The sequence below is a fragment of the Dromiciops gliroides genome, chromosome 4 (genome assembly GCF_019393635.1).
Source record: "Dromiciops gliroides isolate mDroGli1 chromosome 4, mDroGli1.pri, whole genome shotgun sequence".
Classification (NCBI taxonomy): Eukaryota; Metazoa; Chordata; class Mammalia; order Microbiotheria; family Microbiotheriidae; genus Dromiciops; species Dromiciops gliroides.
This window is the reverse complement of record NC_057864.1, coordinates 408,158,269-408,178,015: the sequence shown is the minus strand read 5'-3', so window position 1 is coordinate 408,178,015 and position 19,747 is coordinate 408,158,269. Positions and strand designations below refer to the sequence as shown.

The following is a 19,747-nucleotide window of genomic DNA, read 5'->3' as shown; positions in this document are numbered from 1 at the left end:
TAATGTGATGTTAGAGCAGGAAAATGCTTTATTTATAGCTCATCAAGGTTTTAGAAAAGATCTTAAACAAAGTTTGCAATGTTATTATGATGGATAAGATAGATGCCAGTCAATTAGTTAGATAATTATTAATTTATTAAAAGAATTTATTAAAAGTTTGTTATGTGCCAGGCACTGTGCTAAGTACTGGAGATGGAAAAAAGAGGCCAAAGACAGTCCCTATCCTCAAGGAGCTCACAATCTAAGGGGGAAGTCAATAAGCAAACACATAAATACAACTAAGCTATAAACAGGATAAATTGGAAATACTTAAAAATAGGGAAGGCACAATGAAGAACTTTTGGGAAAGGATTCCTGAAGAAGGTGAGATTTTAGATGGAACTTGAAGAAGGCCCAAGAAGCCAGTAGATGGAGAGTAGGAAGAAGAGCCCTCCAGACATGGAAGACAGCCAGAGAAAATGACCAGAGCTGAGAAACACTATCTTGTTTGTGGAACAGCAAGAAGGCTAATGTCACTCAATCAAAGAGTATATGGCCAAGAGTAAGACGTAAGACTGAAAAAGTAGAGGGAAGAGCTAGTTTATGAAAGACTTTGAACACTAAACTAGGATTTTTTATTTGGTACTAGAGCCAGCCGGGAGCCTCTGGAGTTTCTCAAATGGGGAAGGGAGGGAGGGGACATGGTTAAAACAGTACTTAAGGAAAATAACATTAACAGCTGAATTGATGATGGATTGCAGTGAGTGAGATTTGAGCTAGTCAGAGTCCAAGCATAAGGTAATGAGGCCCTGTATCAGGGTGATGGCAGGATCAGATGAGAAAAGGGGGTCACCATGTTTGAGAGATGACCCAAAGGTGAAATTAACATGTCTTGACAATAGCTTGGATTTGGGGAAAATGAGAGATAGTGAGGGGTCAAGGATGGCCTAAGTTGTGAGGGCCTGAGGGACTGGGAGGATAGCATTGCTCTCAACAGTAATAGAGATGTTGTGGTGTGGCAGGGTTTAGGGAAAAAGATAATGAGTTCAGTTTTGGGACATACTGAATTAAAGATGTCTACTGTACATTTATTTGGAAATTTATGAAAACCAATTGGAGGTGCAAGATTGGAGATCAGCAGAGAGAGAATCCATTTGAAAGTCATTGTCATAAAAATAGTAATTAAATCCATGGGAACAGATGAGATCACCAAGGGAAATTTTAAATATATATATATATATATATATATATATATATATATATATATATATATATATATATATATATGGAGAGAGAGAGAGAGAGAGAGAGAGAGAGAGAGAGAGGAAGGCCCAAGACAGACAGAACCTATGGTCAGAGGGCATGATATGGAATAAGATCTTGCAAGGTGAAAGAGAAGGATCAGCCAGGTAGGAGGAGAAACAGGAGAGTTTTGTCCTGAAAACCTAGAGAGAAAGGGGCAGCTAGGTGGTACAGTGGATAAAGTACCAGCCCTGGATTCAAGAGTACTTGAGTTCAAATCTGTCCTCAGACACCTGATACTTACTAGCTGTGTGACCTTGGGCAAGTCACTTAACCATCATTGTCCTGCAAAGAAAAAAAAAAGAAGAAAGAAAGAAAGAAAGAAAGAAAGAAAGAAAGAAAGAAAGAAAGAAAGAAAGAAAGAAAGAAAGAAAGAAAGAAAGAAAGAAAAAGAAAGAAAGAAAGAGCCTTTTGGAGGACAGCTAGGTGGCACAATGGATAAAGCACTGGCCTTGGATTCAGGAGAACCTGAGTTCAAATTCAGCCTCAGACACTTGACACTTACTAGCTGTGTGACCCTGGGCAAGTCACTTAACCCTCATTGCCCTGTAAAAACCCCCCCAAAAACAAAAAACAAAAACAGCGTCAGAGGCAATAGAGAGATAAAGAAAAATGAGAATTAAGAAAAATAGTACAATCAGATAGTTTGGAACTAGTTGAATCAAAGAATTCAAAGAGTAATTGGTACTAATGGTTTTATATCAATTTGGAAAGTTCTCACTTGTATAGTGGTCCAGGAATTGGTACGTGGCCTTGTACACTTTTCTAGATGACTTGAACAAATAAGGGCAAACATCAGAGCATGTATGTATGGGGTGGGGGGTTGTGGTGCGGGATACCTAACAAGCCGGAAGACAGAGAATTCAAAAAGCGCTTCACAAGCTAGCACATTGGATTGCATATAAGACCGACTTTAATAGGGCTAAATCATAAATTACTTATTTGGATTGAAAAAACAACAACACAGGTATGTGCGCGGGGAGGTTAGGGTAGGATTTCCCAAATGAAAGACCTGGTATTTTAGTGGAATGAAAACTCAATGTCTAGCAAAAGTATGATGCACTGGGAAACCAAGCCAAATCTTATGCAATCTTATGTTGTTGTCAGAGAGGCATAATGTCTTGGAGGTTATGCTCTTGGTCAGAATACATCTGCAACATTCCAGTGTTCAGTTCTAGGCACTGTATTTTAGGAATTATGGTAATAAGATGGGTGATCACAGGGCAATCAGGCTGGTAAAGATCCCCAAGGCTATGCTATATGAGGATCTTTTGAAGGTATAGAACAGAGCTTCTCTTCCTGGGGTCTGTGAACTTTTTTTGTGTTAATATTTTGATAACTATATTTTATTATAATTGACTTTTGGGGTAATTTTGTGTGTTTTATGCATTTAAAATATTATTCTGAGTAGGGGTCCATGGGCTTCACCTGACTACCAAAGGGGACCATCACTCAAAAATGTTTGGTATGGGGAATGTTTACCTCATGAAGAGAAGACTCAGGGAGAACATGATAATGGCTTTCAGTTATGTGACAGACTATTATGTGGAAGAGACATTAGATTTTTCTGTTTGGCATCAAAGGACAGAACCCCCAGTAGTTGGTGGAAGTGGCCAACAGTTAGATTTCAGCTCAATGTAGGGAAATACTTTCTGACAATTAGAGCTACCTAAAATTGTAATTTAGGACAGGTAGGTAGTGTGGTGGATAGAGCACTGGGCCTGGGATTGAGTCAGGATGACTCATCTTCCTGAGTTCAAATCTTGCCCTCAGAAACTTACTGTGTGACCCTGGGCAAGTCACTTAACCCTGTTTGCCTCAGTTTCCTCATCTGTGAAATGAGCTGGAGAAGGAAATAGCAAACCAATCCAGTATCTTTGCCAAGAAAACCCCGAATGGAGACATGAAAAGTTTGACACAACTAAAAAATGACTGAACAATAACAAAAATTTGGAATGGGTCTGCTCAAGAGTTAGCAGCAGGTTCCCCTTCACTGAAGGTCATTAAGTAGAGTATGAATAATAACTTCAATCAATTAATCAACAAACATTTATTAAATACTTGTTATATTCCAGGCACTGTACTTGGTACTAGGGATAAAAAAAAAAAGAAATAATCCCTGCCCTCAAAAACTTTACACTCTATTGAAGGAGACAACATGTAAAGAAATAGCTGTATATTAAGTCAATATATATTTTTGGAGGGGAACCACTAGCGGCTGGAGAGATCACAAAACACCTCGTGTAGGTGTTTATTGAATTGAACTTTGAAGGAAACCAGAATCCAAGAATTACAGCTGAGGAGAAGGGGGTACATTCTGAGAATGGAGATAGCCTATGCAAAGTCAGGGAGATGGTGAATGGAGTCACATATGAGGGAAAAAAAAGAAGACAGTTCTATTGGATCATACAGTGTTTAAGGGGAGTAATGTGATTCAAGCCTACACTGGGAAGGATTTTAGTTGCCAAACTGGTATTTGTATCCAGTCCTAGAGATACTATAATGGGAAGCCGCTAAAGTTTATTGAGTGATGTAATCACATGTATACTTGAGGAAAACCACTTTGACAGCTAGGTGGAGGATGGATGGATAGAAGTAGGGAAAGACATTGAGGCAGAACATTAAGGCAGCTATTACAATAATGTGAAAGAAAAATGACGAGGGTACAAATGAGGGTGTTGGTCCTATGAGTAGAGGGAGGGCAATGGATAGGAGAGATATTGTGGAGCTTAAATTGACAAGACCTATTAAGTAATTGGATGTGTTAGCTGAGTGGTAGATCAGCAACAAGGAGGATGATGAGGTGGCAAGCCAGTGTTAGTGGGAGTAGTGAGGTGTTCTTGGCAGAAATAGGGAAGTAGAGGGATGGGGCAAAGGAAATGTAATAAGTTCTATTTTTGGACATTTGTTGAGTTTAAAACCCATGTAGGACATTCTGTTTGAAATATTCAATGAGCAGTTGGTTCTTTGTATTGTGATTCAGGAGAGAGATGACAGACATAGACAGAAACTTGGGAGTTATCTGTTTGGAGGTGATGGAAATAACCTGGAAAGGGTGTGAAGATGGAAGAGAAGTTATCGCAGGATAGGACATTGAGCTATACCCAGTTAGGGGTCAGGACTATGATGTTCCAGCAGCAGAGGAAACTGAAAAGGTGTGTTAGTAGGAGTACCAGAAGAGAGCCATGGCACACACATCCAAAGAAGAGAGAGAAGCCAGAATAAGTGTGGTTGTTAAGTGTCAGATTCTGCAGAGAAGTCACAGGGTCAGCACAGATTCAGAGAGGATTCTTTTTCAGGGATCAGTTGAACAATCTGGCCTTTGAAGCCCTTTCCAACTCTGAGACTCTATGATTCCTGGTACCTTTGACGTGTTTTACAACTCCTTTTGTCCTTCTGTAGACTTTCACTGACTGTCCAAATTTACGATGCCGTTAAAAAGCAGTTTGAAGCCATGGTATGCACACAGACCTAATGGGTAGGCCTGTTACATCCTTTATGATATGCTTGACTGCTACTGTGTCACTTGCATTATAAGCCAGCAGAACAAATATTTTAATGATTTCTGTCTTCAATTTCCAACTGGTATAATCTTCAGTGCTTCTATTCCCATCTGTTCTAGAACTTCTTTGAAGCAAACAAATTTTAAAAGCTCAAACAAACAAAAACTTATTAAGAAGACTGCATTTGGAGTCAGAGAATCTGAGTTACCCCCATTCTGCCACTTACTAACAATGTAAATGTGGAAAGACACTCCACCTATTCAGTCCTCAGTTTCCTTATCTGTAAAATGAAAGTATTGGATTAGATGGGCTCTAGTATCTCTCTGAGCTCAAAATAATAATAGCTAGTATTTATATAGCCATTTAAGGTTGGAAAATTGCTTTGCAAATGCTATCTCATTTTATCCTTAAAAAAACTCTTAGAGGTAAGTGATATATTTATACCCTTTCTACACATGAGGCAACTGAAGGAGGAAGGTAGAAGTTAAATTACTTGATTAGGATCACATAGCTAGTGAATGTTTGATGCCATATTTGAACTCAGTGGTTCTTAATTCCAGGTCCAATACTCCATCCAGTGTATCTTTTGGCTGTACCAAAATTTATAAATCTATGATCCTATGAACTATTTGAGGGATTATCACGTAGATTATGGCTACCTTAGTTATATTACAGTTAGACAGTGTGGTTCAGTAGATAGAGAACTGTCCTTGAAGCAAGGAGAACTTGGGTTCAGATCCTATCTCCGTGACACATAATTGCTGTGGAACCCTCTGCAAGTCATTTATACCTCTCAGTGCTCTAGGTGGCGCTCTACGATCATAAATAACAAACAAGGTCTCTACCTGCATTGCTAGAGGGAGTTTCCTTACCCAGGGGGTATCCTCACACCAATGACATTCCAGGTCTAGACCTTGTCCCTCTTTAGTCATTTCAGTCCTGTCGCACTCTTTGTGATTGCATTTAGAGTTTTTGTAGCAAAGAAAATGGAGTGGTTCGCCATTTCCCTCTCCAGCTCATTTTACCTATGAAGATATTGAGGCACACATTTAAGTGACTTTCCCAAGATCACATAGCTAGTAAGTGTCCGAGGCCACATTTGAACTCAAGTCTTCCTGATTCCAGGCATGTACTCTATCTACTGCACTACTTAGTTGTTTGGTCCCTATCTCTATCCTCATATAATGATCACTTTTTTTAGTAATGCATTGATATATTGAATTTTTATTGTAGAATTTAATTTTAACATCATAACAATATTTAAAGTCAGTGATCTCTTTAAATATCTCATATTTATTCAAGTTTCTCATGAAGTAAAGTGTATATCTGTGCACGATATACTATTTTGAGTGCAAATTAAATGTTGTATATCAGATATTATTCATTTTTTAAACATTCTTATCATTGTTGAGTGGTCTTGCATGATTCAAATTGATGCATTTTAATATGCTTCCTCCTGGTTTCTGAAAAGGTTCTTTTCTATTGAAGCTCTGTAACTCATCAAATATACTTTCTTGGCCAGCCTCTGGAAAGGGTTAGGCTCAACAAGCAAAGAAATATGGAGGTAATAAGAGAGAGGCCCTGTATCTACTTTCTTTTGGCAAAACTCACTCCAAATTCAAAATGGCCACGTTGAGGGGCAGCTAGGTGATGCAGTGGATAAAGCACTGGCCCTGGATTCAGGAGGACCTGAGTTTAAATCCGACCTCAGAACCTTGACACTTACTAGCTGTGTGACCCTGAGCAAGTCACTTAACCCTCATTGCCCTGCAAAACAAACAAATAAAATTAAGAGAAATAAAATGGCCAAGTTTCTGTTCCTCACCTATTCCCATGCCATGCTAGTCCTTTTAATTCTAGTTTCTTCCCTTTATTGATTATCTCCAATTGGCCTATATATAACTCATTTGTACATACTTGTTTGCATATTTTCTCCTCCCTGAGAGTATGAATTATCTTTCTTTGTATCCCTGTTTCTTAGCAGGTGCCTGGCACTTAGTTGGCACTTAAATGTTTATCAGCTGACTAACTGATCAAGTTGCCTTACTCTTTTCCCTTTAAGACCAGGAGACAGGTCTCTTACCTCTCCATCTATAACTATTCAGATAGCTCTTAACTGATGAAGGAAACCTGTCAATCAACTTATCATTCCCTGCCATGGCTTATAACAACAATAAAGCTTGTCTATTTGATCTATTCTCTGAATTCAAATCACCATGATCATTTTTTACTATCAAAAAAGGCACAGAATATTTATTTCATTTTCAGTGTTCCCTAGGGTCAGAGGCATGTTATATACTGCTTGTCCTTAATGTATGGGAATGATGCAACACTGTTCATTGTTTCGTGTGAAAAACAAAACAAATCAAAGCTTCTATAACTTTTCAAAATTATCTGGGAATGCCCAAGTCTGAGAAGTCAAAGAACACCTTTTATCTCAATTATTTCATTCATAAATGTAAAAAAAAGAATGCAAAATATTCAGATTTTTCTAATATTTTTTAGGAAAAAAAATCACAACCATAAAAGTCTCTGGAAGAAAACCATTCATAGGCTCCTAGGTTTAGAGGTGGAAGAGGACTCAGAGTTCATCTAGTCCAAACTTCATCATTTCACAGACGAGAAAACTGATTCCTCTTTAACTGAAATTAAATGACTTGCTCAAGGTCACTTAGGTACCATATTTCATAGCTGGAATTTTAATCTGAGTCCCCTTACTAAAAATCCTTTCCATTACAGCTAACGTTTTAATAAAAAGTTTCCTACCTCTAAATGTCCCAGTAAGCATCTGGCACTAGGATTTTAGAAAGGCCATAACACATATTGGATAAAGAATGAAATTTAATTATCATGCAATTTCTCATGTACTCTTGTTTCTCATTTTACTCCTGTGTATGATTACACTGAAAGACTTTGATGGCTCAAGTAAAGGGAATAGAAAAGAGAACTGTGATGACTTCAGACATAGAAGAAGCCAGAAATGAAGTCAAGAGGCTTATAAAGGTAGCCAAAGAAGCTTTAGAGAAAAATGAAGAGTGAGTGTCATAATATTTAACATTTTATTCTTTACATAACTTACTGTTTTTTAAAACATATTTGGCATGATTAAATTCAAATCTGCAGATCTTTAATGTTCTACATGCTTTTATCAACTCTGTTATTAAATTCCTGTGGCCTCTTCACCAAGCCATTACTCATATAACTTGTGCTTCCTCTTAATATTGGGAGCTCAGTCTGATGTAAGGGGCTAAAATTCTAGCTAGTCTGTCTACAATATCTAATGAGTGGTCTCCAATAAATTATAAGCTTTAGCAAGAGTTAGACTTTTAAGCATTTATTAAGGAGAATAAGAATTTGGTGAAGAGAGAGAAAGAGGCCTAGATTCAGCTATCTATCTCAGGAAGCCCACGTTTCTGCTCCACTCTCCATGAGAGTCCTGACGAAAAAGAGTGAGAAAGCCAGCCTTGCCCCTTCTTCCTCCCACAAGCCTCCTGTGAAACTGGGGACATCCCATACACACACACACACAAACACACACATACAGCTCCAAGCTAATTGGCTGGTAGGTTTTTTAGACAGTACCCATGAATAAATGTCACTTCCTGACGCCAAGGAAAAGCTGCATGGCTTGCCCTCAGACACCTTCTCCTCATGGCAGAGCTTTCCTACAGTAACTCTCCAGCAGGTGGCATCACTCCAGTCATTTCACTGGGTAATCACTAGATCCAGATTCAGGGGAAGACTCAGTTGGTACCTTAGTTGCATTCTCTATGGGGACATAGGTGATGGTACCTTTCAGGTCTTTGTTGAAAGGTTACTGTTTGTGTAAGCTGATACCAAAGGATACTGTGGTTCTTTCTTATGTTGTATCCAATATAAATGGAGATGCCCCCATTAAAACAAACAAAAAAGTCTTTTACAAAATCATATAAATTCAACCCATTTTCTTTGGCAAAGGAGAGGGCTAGAGTGTTACTGATTTTATAGAAAGGTAAGGAAATTAAGAGTAATGGGTTTTCTGCCATAATAAGACTCGATAGTGTTTATTAAACTTTAGTCAGTCTTACATTTGAAAATCACTATGGACTAATTATCTATCTCTAACTATAAGACAGACTTTTTAAAAGATCTTGTAAATTTTCCACATCTGTCCCTTCCTCTCCATTCACATGGCTATGATTCCAGTTCAGACATATATATCCTCTTGCCTAGAATATTGTGGTGGTCCACTAGTTTTTCTTATTACCTCTAGGATCTTCCCTGTCCAACCCATCCTCCCAGAGTCAAAATAATCTTCCTAAAACACAGGCACTTTCCTGTTCAAAGGCCTTCAGTAGTCCTTTTTGCCTCTAGGATAAAATGCAAACTTCTCAGATAAGGCTAGCTTTCCAGATTTATTTTATACAATCTACATCTTACCTATTCCAGCTTAATAGCTATTCTCAAACTTGCCATTCCATGTCCTGCTTCCAAAGCCTTTCCACAGACTGTCCTCATTCAAGTAATCAATAATCATTAATTACATGCTTACTATATGCCAGATCCTGTCCTAAGCACTGAGGAATTTTTAAAAAATGACTGGAAAATACTTCCTCAACAGTCTTCCTCTTAGAATCTAGGGCTTCTTTCTTTTTTTTTTGGTGAGGCGGTTGGGGTTAAGTGACTTGCCCAGGGTCACAGAGCTAGTAAGTGTCAAGTATCTGAGGCTGGATTTGAACTCAGGTCCTCCTGAATCCAGGGCCAGTGCTCTATCAACTGTGCCACCTAGCTGCCCCCTAGGGCTTCTTTCAACTACCAGTTTATAAGCCAACTCTTATATGAACCTTTTCTAATTCGTCAAACTGTTAGTACTTCTCAAACAATGGGTTTTTTGTTTGTTTTTTACTTATTTATGTGCCTGTTGTATTTCCCAGGAGAATATAAGCTTCTTGAAAGCAAGAGATTTAAAAATTTTTTATTAGCTGTTCTATACTAGCAGAGTGTCTTACCTATAGTAAGTACTAAATAAAGATTTTTTTCTTTTAAATTGAATTCTCCCTTTAAGAAAAACTTTCATGTTCAAGGTAATGTGGTAGGTATTGAACATAAAAAAAAATTAAAATGATCAGGGCAAAAGAGTTCCTGTTCTCGATGACCTTACATTCTACTGGCCTATGTTTATGTTAAACTATAAGGTATTATCAATCAATACTATATTACTCTCCTGCTCAAAAACCTTTAAAGTTTCCTTTACCCATAAAATGAAGTCTAAACTCCCATTTTGAGTGTCTCTGATACTAGGATCAACCTGCCTATTTAGCCTTCTTCTTACAATTCTACTTATGGAACCTATATTTCAGACAACTGAAGACTCACTATTTTCCATACATGTTCTAGGATTTTCCCCCCACATCTGATTCTTTCCTCCTTCTGCTTCTCTTCCTTGAGATGCCCTTTCCTGCATATTTTCCCATTAGAGGCCAGCCTAATCTTCATGATGCCTACCATGATCCCTAGTTGTGATTTCACCGTCTTTTGCATCCGCCTAACAATTTTTTGATATGCTGTTAAGGCATTTAGTAATGCCTACCTAGTCCAAAGTATATCTTTTTAGTGAATTTATTCAACTTAGCAAGTATTTATTAGATACCTACTATGTGCAAATCACTGTGTTAGTTATTGAGCAAACAGAGTTATCTTCAGCCCTTTCCACCAACTTCCAAGCTGTAAACCCTTTGAAGGTAGGGACTATTTCTTACCCATCTTTCTCACACAGCACTTTTGCTTTTTGTTTTTTAAAAAATATATTTTTCTCAATTACATGTAAAGGTATTTTTTGAACTTCAAATTTTTCTCCCACTCTCCCTTCCCTCCCGTCTCCTGAGGCCAGTAAGCAATTTGATATAGGTTATACATTACAATCATGTTAAACATTTCCATATTAATCAGAACAAAAGGAAAAAACACAAGAATAAACAAGAGCAATAACAAAAAAAGCAACAAGAAAAGTGAAAATAGCATGCTTTAGTCTGCATTCAGACTCCATAGCTTTTTTTTTTTTTTAAATGTGGAGAACATTTTCCACCATAAGTCTTTTGGTGTTGTCTTGGATCACTGTATTGCCGAGAAGAGTTAAATCTATCACAGTTGATCATCACAAAATGTTGTTGATACTGTGTATCTCTTGGTTCTGCTTATTTTACTCAGCATCAATTCATGTAAGTTTTTTCTAGGTATTTCTGAAATCCATCTGCTTATTTCTTACAGCACAATAGTGCTCTATTACATTCATATGTCACAACTTGCTTAGTCATTCCTCAATTGATGGGCATCCCCTCCATTTCCAATTCTTTGCTACCACAAAAAGAGCAGCTATAAATATATTTGTATATGTGGGTTCTTTTCCCTTTCTCATGATCTCTTTGGAATATAGACCTAGTGATAGTCATATTTCTGGGTCAAAAGGTATGCACAGTTTTAAAGCCTTTTGCACAAAATTCCAAATTGCTCTCCAGAATGATTGAATCAGTTCACAGCTCCACCAACAGAGAATTATTGTTCCAATTTTCCCACACCTTCTCCAACATTTATCATTTTCCTTTTTTGTCATATTAGCCAATTGGTTAAGTGTGAGATGGTACCTCAAAGTAATTTTAATTTGCATTTCTCTAATCAGTAGTGATTGAGAACATTTTTTTCGTATGACTGTAGATAGTTTTAATTTCATCATCTGATAACTGGGTGTTCATATCCTTTGACAATTTCTCAATTGGGGAATGACTTGTATTTTTATATATTTGATTCAGTTCTCTATATATTTTGGATATGAAGCCTTTATCTGAAATACTGCTTTCTGCTTTCCTTCTAATCTTATTTTCATTGGCTTTCTTTCTACAAAACCTTTTTAATTTAATGTAGTCAAAATGATTCACTCTGCATTTCCTAAAGTTCTCTATTTCATCTTTGGTCATAAATTCTTCCCCTCCCTACAGTTCTGACAACTAAACTATTTCTTCCTTTTCTAATTTACTTATGGTATCACCCTTTATGTCTAGATCTTATACCCATTTGGACTTTAATTTGGTGTATGGTGTAAGATGTTGATCTATGCATAGTTTCTGCCATACTATTTTCCAGTTTTCCTAGAAGTTTTTGTCAAATAGTAAGTTCTTATCCTGGAGGCTAGAGTCTTTGGATTTATCAAACAGGAGATTGCTATATTCATTTACTGCTGTGCTTTATGCAAAGGAGGATCTCAATAAATATTCCACAGAATATCATGCTTCTAAAGGACAACAGAGGCTAATATACTTAACTCATTCCTGATCAAGAATCCCCATTACAATATATTGACCTCTAGTGAGGAGGGACCCCATTACCTCTTTTTTTGTTTTTGTTTTGTTTTTGCGGGGCAATGGGGGTTAAGTGACTTGCCCAGGGTCACACAGCTAGTAAGTGTCAAGTGTCTGAGGTTGAATTTGAACTCAGGTCCTCTTGAATCCAGGGCTGGTACTTTATCTACTGCACCACCTAGCTGCCCCCTCCATTACCTCTTAAAGTAACCCACTTGACTTTTGGGTAGCTCTAAATGTTAAAAAGTTTTTCCTCCCAGCAAGCTTAAATTTACACCATTGTTTCTAGTTCTGCCTTCTAAGATCAAGCAGAAAAAGTCTAATAACTATTGTGTATGACAGTGCTTCAAATACTTGAATATATATATATATATATATATATATATTATGTCCCATTTGTCTTTTCTCAATGTTAAATATTCCCAATTTCTTAAATGAATATTTAAAAATTAATTAATTAATTAATTAATTAATTAATTAAGAATTTCCCCCATCTTACATGTAAAAACAAGTTGTAATATTGTGTTCCAAAATCTCTTCCTTCCTCCTTATCCCCTCCTTAAGAATTCAAGCCATTCAATATAAGTAATACATGTGAAGTCATGCAAAACATAGCAGTCAAAAAACCTTTAGAAAAAGGAACTAACAACAGTAACAAAATATACTTCCATCTGTATTCAGGTACCATCAGTTCTTTCTCTGTAGATGGATTGCACTTTTCATAAATCCTTCAGAGTTGTCTTGGATCATTGCATTGCTGAAAATAACTAAGTCTTTTGCAGCAGATCATCTTACAATATTGCTGTTATTTTTATACACTACATTTCGCTTTGCATCAGCTCATGTAAGTCTTTCCAGGTTTTTCTGATAGCATCCTGCTCATCTTTTTTTTTTTTTAATAGTAAACTACATTTATATAGCACTTTGAAGGGAGATTTCCTTATAAAACATCCACAAGGTTGATTATTGCAACAATATTAGCTAACATTTATATAGTACCTTATACCTGATAAAGAATTTTATTCACAATAGTACAGCAAAATAGGTATCATCACCACAATCATCATCAATCTTACATTGCTCTTACCTCTGCTTCAAATTTTTCCCCAGTTACTATTGCTATGTTTCCCTCCATCCTATTCACTCCCCATGATATTTATTCTATTTTTAATCTTCTTTTATCCTATCCCTCCTCAAAAGTGTTTTGCTTCTGACTGCCTCTCCCCCAATCTTGCTTTCCCTTCCTCCACCTCTCCTCTCTTATCCCCTTTCCCTCCCACTTCCCCGCAGGGCAAGATATATTACTTTATCTACTTGAGTGTGTATGTTATTCCCTCTTTGAGTCAATTCTGAAGAGAGTAAGGCTCCTTCACTCCCCAGCTCCTCTCCCATCTTCCCCTCCACTCCATAAGCTTTTTCTTGCTTCTTTTATGTGAGATACTTTGCCATATTCTACCTCTCCCTTTCCCTTTCTTCCAGTGAAATCCTCTCACCCCTTAATTTTACTTTAAAGATGTCCTCATGGGGCAGCTAGGTGACACAGTAGATAAAGCACCCACCTTGGACCCAAGAGGACCTGAACCCCAATCCGGCCTCAGACATAAGACACTCCCCAACTGTGCAACCCTGGGCATGCCTGCCAACCCTTATTGCCCCACAAAAAAGATAAACAAACAATAATTGCTTTACAGATATCATCCCATCATAATCAATTCTCACTTATGTCCTCTATCCAAATTTATTCCTTTCAGGTGCCCTAATACTCAGAAAGTTCTTATGAGTTAGAAGAGTTAGAAGTATCATCTTCCCATGTAGGAATGTAAACAGTTTAACCTTTTAACATCCCTCATAAGTTCTTTTTCCTGTTTACCTTTTTATGACTCTCTAGGGTCTTATATTTGAAAGTCAAATTTTGTATTCAGTTCAGGTCTTTTTCAGAAAGCATTTATTCTTCATCATAGTTTCTAAAAAGGAGTAGTCACTTTTTCCTGAGATTGCTATTATTTCAACTCTAGCAACCAATTCTTCCTTATTTGAGAGAATCAGATCCAGAATGCAGTGTCCTCCCTGTTAATTTCATTACTGTTTGAAGGATAAATTCATATTTATAACAAGCCAAATTTTGGAAGAATGAGAGTTCCAGTAGATGTGCTGACAAGAGTCTTCCTTCACTACTATATTGTAATTCTTTTTGGCCAGACTTGTGATCTTTTTACTAAACTCTTTATCAATGTCCTCTTTCTGTCAGGGTGGTATGTTAGTTTGCTCTCATCCCTTCTGCTTCTTTCTGCATTGATCTTTAACAAAATAATGTCCACCATGCTTTCCTCCTCTGCTTCCTAGATTTTCTTAAATGAGTAGAACATCTTAATATACAATTATACTCTATTTCCCCTTATAGTTATACTATTTCTTTTTTTTCTTTTCTTTTCTTTTTTTTGAGGGGAAATAAAGGTTAAGTGACTTGCCCAGGGTCACACAGCTAGTAAATGTCAAGTGTCTGAGGCTGGATTTGAACTCAGGTCCTCCTGAATCCAAGGTCAGTGCTTTAGCCACTGCACCATCTAGCTGCCCCCTATTATTTCTTTTAAATAGTTATGCTCAATTAGAGTCATGTTTTAATCACTGATCTTATCTAATCAAGTCTCATTGACAAGACCAAATTAATGTCCTTTCATTATGATCTATAGCTCACCTTCCTTGTTACTCATATAATGCACGTTTTGTCAGTATCTGAGACCGTGGAGCCTCTAAACACTTTTTTCCTCTTTTAAAACTATTTTATTTTTTCCAATCTCACGTAAAAGTTTTTAACATTCACTTAAAACATTTTTTTAGTTTCAAATTACCTCTCTCCCTCCCTATTTCCATGTGTCATATTGTGAAAGAAAACACAGATCAAAAAAACCCCCACAAAAATAAAGTGGAAAAATAGTAAACTTCGATCTGTATTCACACTCTATCAGTTCTTTTTCTGAATGTGTAGAGCATTTTTCATCATGAGTTTTTTGGAATTGTCTTGGATCATCGTATTGCTGAGAAAAGCTATCTCATTCATAACTGAACATTGTACAATATTGCTGTTACTATGTTCAATGTTCTCCTGGTTCTGCTCACTTCACTTTGCATCAGTTTGTACCTTTCCAGATTTTTCTAAAATCATCTTGCTTGTCATTTCTTATAGCACAATAGTATTCTATTACAATCATATACCACAACTTGTTTAGTCATTTCCCAATTGATGGATATCCCTTCAATTTCCAATTCTTTGTCACCACAAAAAGAGTTGGGTCTGAGCACTTTTGAAGAATTTGGTTTTTTTGGCTACTTCTGAGTTTTTGCCATGACTCTTCTTCCTAAATTGTAACTACTCTCTTGATGGATATCCATATGCAGTTTTCTCCCTCTACCAGCCATTTCAGTTTAAAGCCATTTTGATAATATTTCCAAGACTCCAAAATCAATGTATCCTTATCAGTCCATGAGTCCATCAGTATATGAGAACTGTAGCTAGAATCCTATTTATTTCTGTAGAATCCCAAATAATATTATTTGACTTCATTTCCTTAACCAGCTATTTGCGTACCATATTGATGAACTGAAAATGAAAGGAAGTTATTCTTACTTTAAAAGATGATCTCTTTTAACTAGTGGAATATATACTTTACTATATTTTCCAGTGGCTTATTATCTTCATTTTAATGTCAAAATTTTATTATTTTTAGCATAGGAGCCAAAGTCCCTGATTAATTTTGAAAAGTTAAAAGCAATAGTCATAAAAAATGCTTCTTATTTTACCATGGTTATCAGGACACAAAGTATAGAGTGGGAAAATTGTAGTAGTGATTGAAATTGTTACTCTTTTCTTTTCTGTATTTATAGACTCCGCAGTGAATTGGAAATAGAAGAACTGATTAGCAAGAGTCCTAGTATTAAATCAGGCAAGTAATTGCATGATTTATCTACTGACATTTTCCTATGACCAAGAATATATATACAAAACAATTTTAGATATTCTATTAAACCTTAAGGTCCTCTATGAAAGTTTTTAACTGTTTGAATGGGAAGGAAGGAAAGATGCTTTAACTGATCATTTCACATTGTAAGGGCCTAACGTTCTAGCTATGATGTCTAAAATCTAATGAATGGTTGCCTTAAATTAGAAAATGTATAGCACCAATCTTTGGGCATTGATTATTTATTAAAGTATATTAGGGGTTAGTAAAGAGAAACATGTGGATAAAATATGAGATTTGCCTGCTCTCACTATCCTGCCTGTCTCTGCCACCAACCCCCTGTCCTGCCACGAAAAGGCTATTCTCCTCCCAGAAGCCTCCTGTGAAATAGGAAACAGGGCTGTCCACACACACACACACACACACACAGCTCCAAGCTAATTGGATGTTAGCTCTGATTGACAGGACCCATGGGGTGGCAAACATCACTTCCTGACACTGATCTGACCTTCAAAACCCCAGATAGGTCACTTCTGGATGCTGAAGTCACATGGTTTCTTTTCAGGCCAGACCTCACAATGTCCCTCCCAGAAGGGGGTATCATTACAATCCTCACAACATGTACAAGTGCTGTTCTAAATGCTTTCCAAATATTATCTTACTTTATCTTTTTTTTTTTTTTTGGTGAGGCAACTGGGGTTAAGTGACTTGCCCAGGGTCACACAGCCAGCAAGTGTTAAGTGTCTGAGGCCGAATTTGAACTCAGGTCCTTCTGACTCCAGGGCCGGTGCTCTATCCACTGCGCCATCTAGCTGCCCCTATCTTACTTTATCTTCACAACAACCCATGGATAGTAGTTACTATTACTATCCTCATTTTATAGGCAAAGGTTAAGTGATTTTCCCAGGGTCATACATATAGTGAATGTGTTGTTGTTTGTCCTTCATTCTTGTTGAGGACCATGGCATCGAGGTGATGTCATGACTCGCACTGAATTGAATTTAAGTGAGAGAGGGCTATGCAAGGTCACCAACCTCACTCTCTCCTCCAGAACTATCTCGGTCCAGTGGCAAGATATACATCAGGATGACTGGAGATGGCCCTGGATGTTTAAGGCAATTGGGGTTAAGTGACTAGCCCAGGGTCACAATGTTAGTAAGTGTCTGAGGTGAGATTTGAACTCAGATCCTCCCATCTTCAAGGCCAGTGCTCTATCCACTCTGCTACCTAGCTGGCCCAGTGAGTGTGTTAGGTTGTATTTGATTCTAGGCCCAGTACTTTATGTACTAATGTATCAACTAGCCACCTCAGACTGGGTGACTGATATAAATTGCAGAATGGGTTCCCCAGCTGCCTACAGGCAACTTTATGTCTCCTACAGTCTTAAAACATTACTCCTTGATCCTATCATTGCTTCTAGGTATCATCTTATATCTGTCTTTGCTTTCATGGCTAATTTCCATGAAAAGCTATCTACACTCCCTGCATCTGATTTTTCTTTTTCTCACACTTCTAATTACTCTACATTCTTGCTTTCAGACTCTTTACTCATCTGAAACTACCCTCTGTAAAGTTACCAATGATCTCTTAATCACCAAATCTAATAGACTTTTTCATACTTTATCCTTCTTGACCTCTCTGCAGCTTTTGATGCAGTTGCTTACCTTTACCTCCTGGTTATGCTCTCCTCTGTAGAATTTTATGACACAAATCTCTCTAAACTCTTATCTAAGTGCTTCTTCTCAGTATCCTTTGCATGTTACTCATCTATGCCATGCCCATTAACCATGGTTATCCCCCCCAAAGCTTTACTCTGCATTCCTTCCTTTTAACCTCTATACTATCTCATGGGGGCAAGCTCATCAACTTAATTGTGTTCATTTATCAACTCTATGCTTATGAATCTTATATATATATATATATATATATGTGTGTGTGTGTATATATACACACACATACATATATAAGATTCATAAGCATAGAGTTTATACACACACACACACATATATATATATATATATATATATATATATATATATATATATATATATCCAGCATAGTCTCTGAAACTTTAGTCACCTATCACCAACTTCAAATTCATTACATCCCAAACAGAACTCATTATTTTTATCCTAAAATCTTCCCCTCTCTAAGACTTCACTTTTTCTGTCAGGAGCACTACTATATTTTCAGTCATGCAGAATTCTTAATTCTTTCAAAGTTATTTTTCTTTTTAATATTGCAATCCTTATATCATTTGTTTTTTTCCTAGTTCTTTTCCTATGTAACTATAACTCTATTCATTTCTCATGGTTTAGTATTATACTATTGCATTCATGTTCCATAATATATTTAGTTACTCTCCCAATTTATGTGCCCCTCCTGGATCAGTGTCTTGTCATAGTTGAGGATCTTGCATAACTCAATGAAACTATGAGCTATGCAATGTTGGGTTATCCAAGATGGAAATGTCATAGTGAAGAGTTCTGACAAAATATGATCCACTGGGGAAGGAAATGGCAAACTGCTCCATCATGTTTACCATTAAAACCCCATAGATGTTATTAAAATTATACAAAAAAACCCCAACCCATGACACTGGAAGATGAGCCCCTTAGGTTGGAAGGTGTCCAACATGCTATGGAGAAGAGAAGAAGACAACTACAAGTGGTTCCTGAAAGAATGAAACAGTTGGATCAAAGCCAAAAGGAATCTCAGTTGCAGATGTGTCTGGTAACCAAAGGAAAGTCCAAAGCTGTAAAGATCAATGTTGCAGAAGAACTTGGAATGTCAAATCTATGAAATATGGTAAGCTAGGTCTGGTCAAACAGGAGATGGAAAATTAAACATCAACATCTTAACTGTCAGTGAACTTATATATGTATGAGAATGGGTGAATTTAATTCAGCTGATCATTACACATAGTATCATGAGCAAGGATCCCTTAGAAGAAATGGAATAGCCCTCATAGTCAATAAAAGAATGAGAAAGGCAGTACTGGGGTATAATTTCAAACAAAACAGAATATCTGTTTGCATCCAGGGAAACCATTCAACATCACAGTAATACAAGTCTATGCTATAACCACTGATGCCCAAGAGGACAAACTTGATGAGTTCTATGAAGACCTACAACAGCTTCTAGAAATACCACCCCCCCAAAAAAGATCAGTTATAATAGGGGATTGGAATGCTAAAGTAGGTAATCAAAAAATGATTGGAATAATAGGCACATTTGGCTTAGAGTACAAAATGAAATGGGGGAGAGACTAGTAAAGTTTTATCAAGATAATTCATTGATCATACCAAACACTCTTTTTCAGTAACTCAAAAGGTGATTCTACATATGGACATCACTGGATGGTCAATATTGAAATCAGATTGATTATATATTTTCCAGTCAAATGTGGAGAAGCCCTATGTAGTCAGTTAAAACAAGACCTGGAGCTGACTGTGTTTCAGATCATGAACAAAAAATTCAATTTGAAGAAAGTAGTATGTGCTTATTTTGTGACCGTGGAAGTGGATAGCATTTTTAATCATGAGTCCCTTGAAACTGTATTGGATCATTTTATTGCTGAGAAGAATTAAGTCTATTACAGTTGATCATCACATAATTTGGCTGTTACTGTATACAATGTTCTCCTAGTTCTGCTTACTTCACTTTGCATCAGTTC

General features: G+C 36.9%; 1 protein-coding gene across 1 annotated transcript in view; it reads left to right on the top strand.

Moving 5' to 3' along the window:
• The window catches only part of C4H6orf118 (chromosome 4 C6orf118 homolog), an 84,605-nt gene that overhangs the window by 42,709 nt on the left and 22,149 nt on the right, over positions 1–19,747 (top strand). Inside the window, exons 5-6 of the mRNA XM_043963683.1 lie at positions 7,695–7,819; positions 15,998–16,056. Coding sequence (XP_043819618.1) covers positions 7,695–7,819; positions 15,998–16,056 — 184 coding nt within the window. The remainder of the gene's footprint in view (positions 1–7,694; positions 7,820–15,997; positions 16,057–19,747) is intronic.